Source organism: Pygoscelis adeliae, unplaced genomic scaffold (assembly GCF_000699105.1).
Source record: "Pygoscelis adeliae isolate BGI_AS28 unplaced genomic scaffold, ASM69910v1 Scaffold262, whole genome shotgun sequence".
NCBI classification, from domain to species: Eukaryota; Metazoa; Chordata; class Aves; order Sphenisciformes; family Spheniscidae; genus Pygoscelis; species Pygoscelis adeliae.
Genome location: NW_008824184.1, coordinates 1,979,560 through 1,980,362, shown reverse-complemented (window position 1 = coordinate 1,980,362; position 803 = coordinate 1,979,560). Strand labels below are relative to the sequence as shown.

General features: G+C 63.6%; 1 protein-coding gene across 1 annotated transcript in view; it reads right to left on the bottom strand.

The window, feature by feature from the left end:
- The window catches only part of FAM109A (family with sequence similarity 109, member A), a 1,066-nt gene extending 544 nt beyond the window's left edge, over nucleotides 1–522 (bottom strand). Inside the window, exon 1 of the mRNA XM_009334456.1 lies at nucleotides 3–522. Coding sequence (XP_009332731.1) covers nucleotides 3–522 — 520 coding nt within the window. The remainder of the gene's footprint in view (nucleotides 1–2) is intronic.
- Nucleotides 523–803: the final 281 nt, after the last annotated feature.

The following is an 803-nucleotide window of genomic DNA, read 5'->3' as shown; positions in this document are numbered from 1 at the left end:
GCCGTCCCCCTTCGGCAGGTGGCGGGGCAGAGCTGGCAGCCGCTCCGGGGACCGCTCTGGCCCTGAGGGCTTTGGCTTCCAGGAGCCAGGTAACTGCCGGCAGCCTCCACATCCACCGGCCGGCCCCCAGCGCATCTCCTCCAGCTGCTTCTCCAGCTCCCGCACCACCAGGCGCAAGTAGTCAAAGCTGGCTCGCGAAAGAGACTTCACCCACGACTCCATGGCAGCCTGGCTCTCAGCTGCCAGCACATAGGTGCGAGACTTGGCACCGCTGAAGCGGATGGCAAAGGTGAATTCCTCAGCTGAATCGCAGAGCTCCACGGTGCAACCCTCCAGCACGATGACGCCCACTGGCTCCCGGCTCTCCCGCTCCTCGAAGTAGAAGAGCATGTTGCCCTTCAGCACGAACCAGCGGCGATGGTACGCTGTGTGCCGCTCACCACGCTTGTAGAGAAAGCCAGCGTTGTCGGCCGGGGAGTCGCAGGTGGCATAAAAGGCCAGGCTCCGCTCGTTCAGCTTCATGGCTCCGCACCCTGCAGGGACAGAGGGTGCTCAGCTGCCCGCTGGCTCACCAAGGATGGGTGCACCTTAATTGCACAGTAGTAATAAGCCATTGGCTTTTTGTTCCCAGCGGTACTGGCCCTGGAGCCCAGGAAATGGAGCCAGTGAATAAACAGCCCCGTGACTGCAGCCGGGATAACCTCGCTCCCAGCCAAAGTGCTGCATCCAGCGGGTGCCGGGTGGGTCGGGGCTCCCCGGGGCTCCCTGGGGAGGTGGTTTCCCCCCAGCTGAAGTCATCCCAC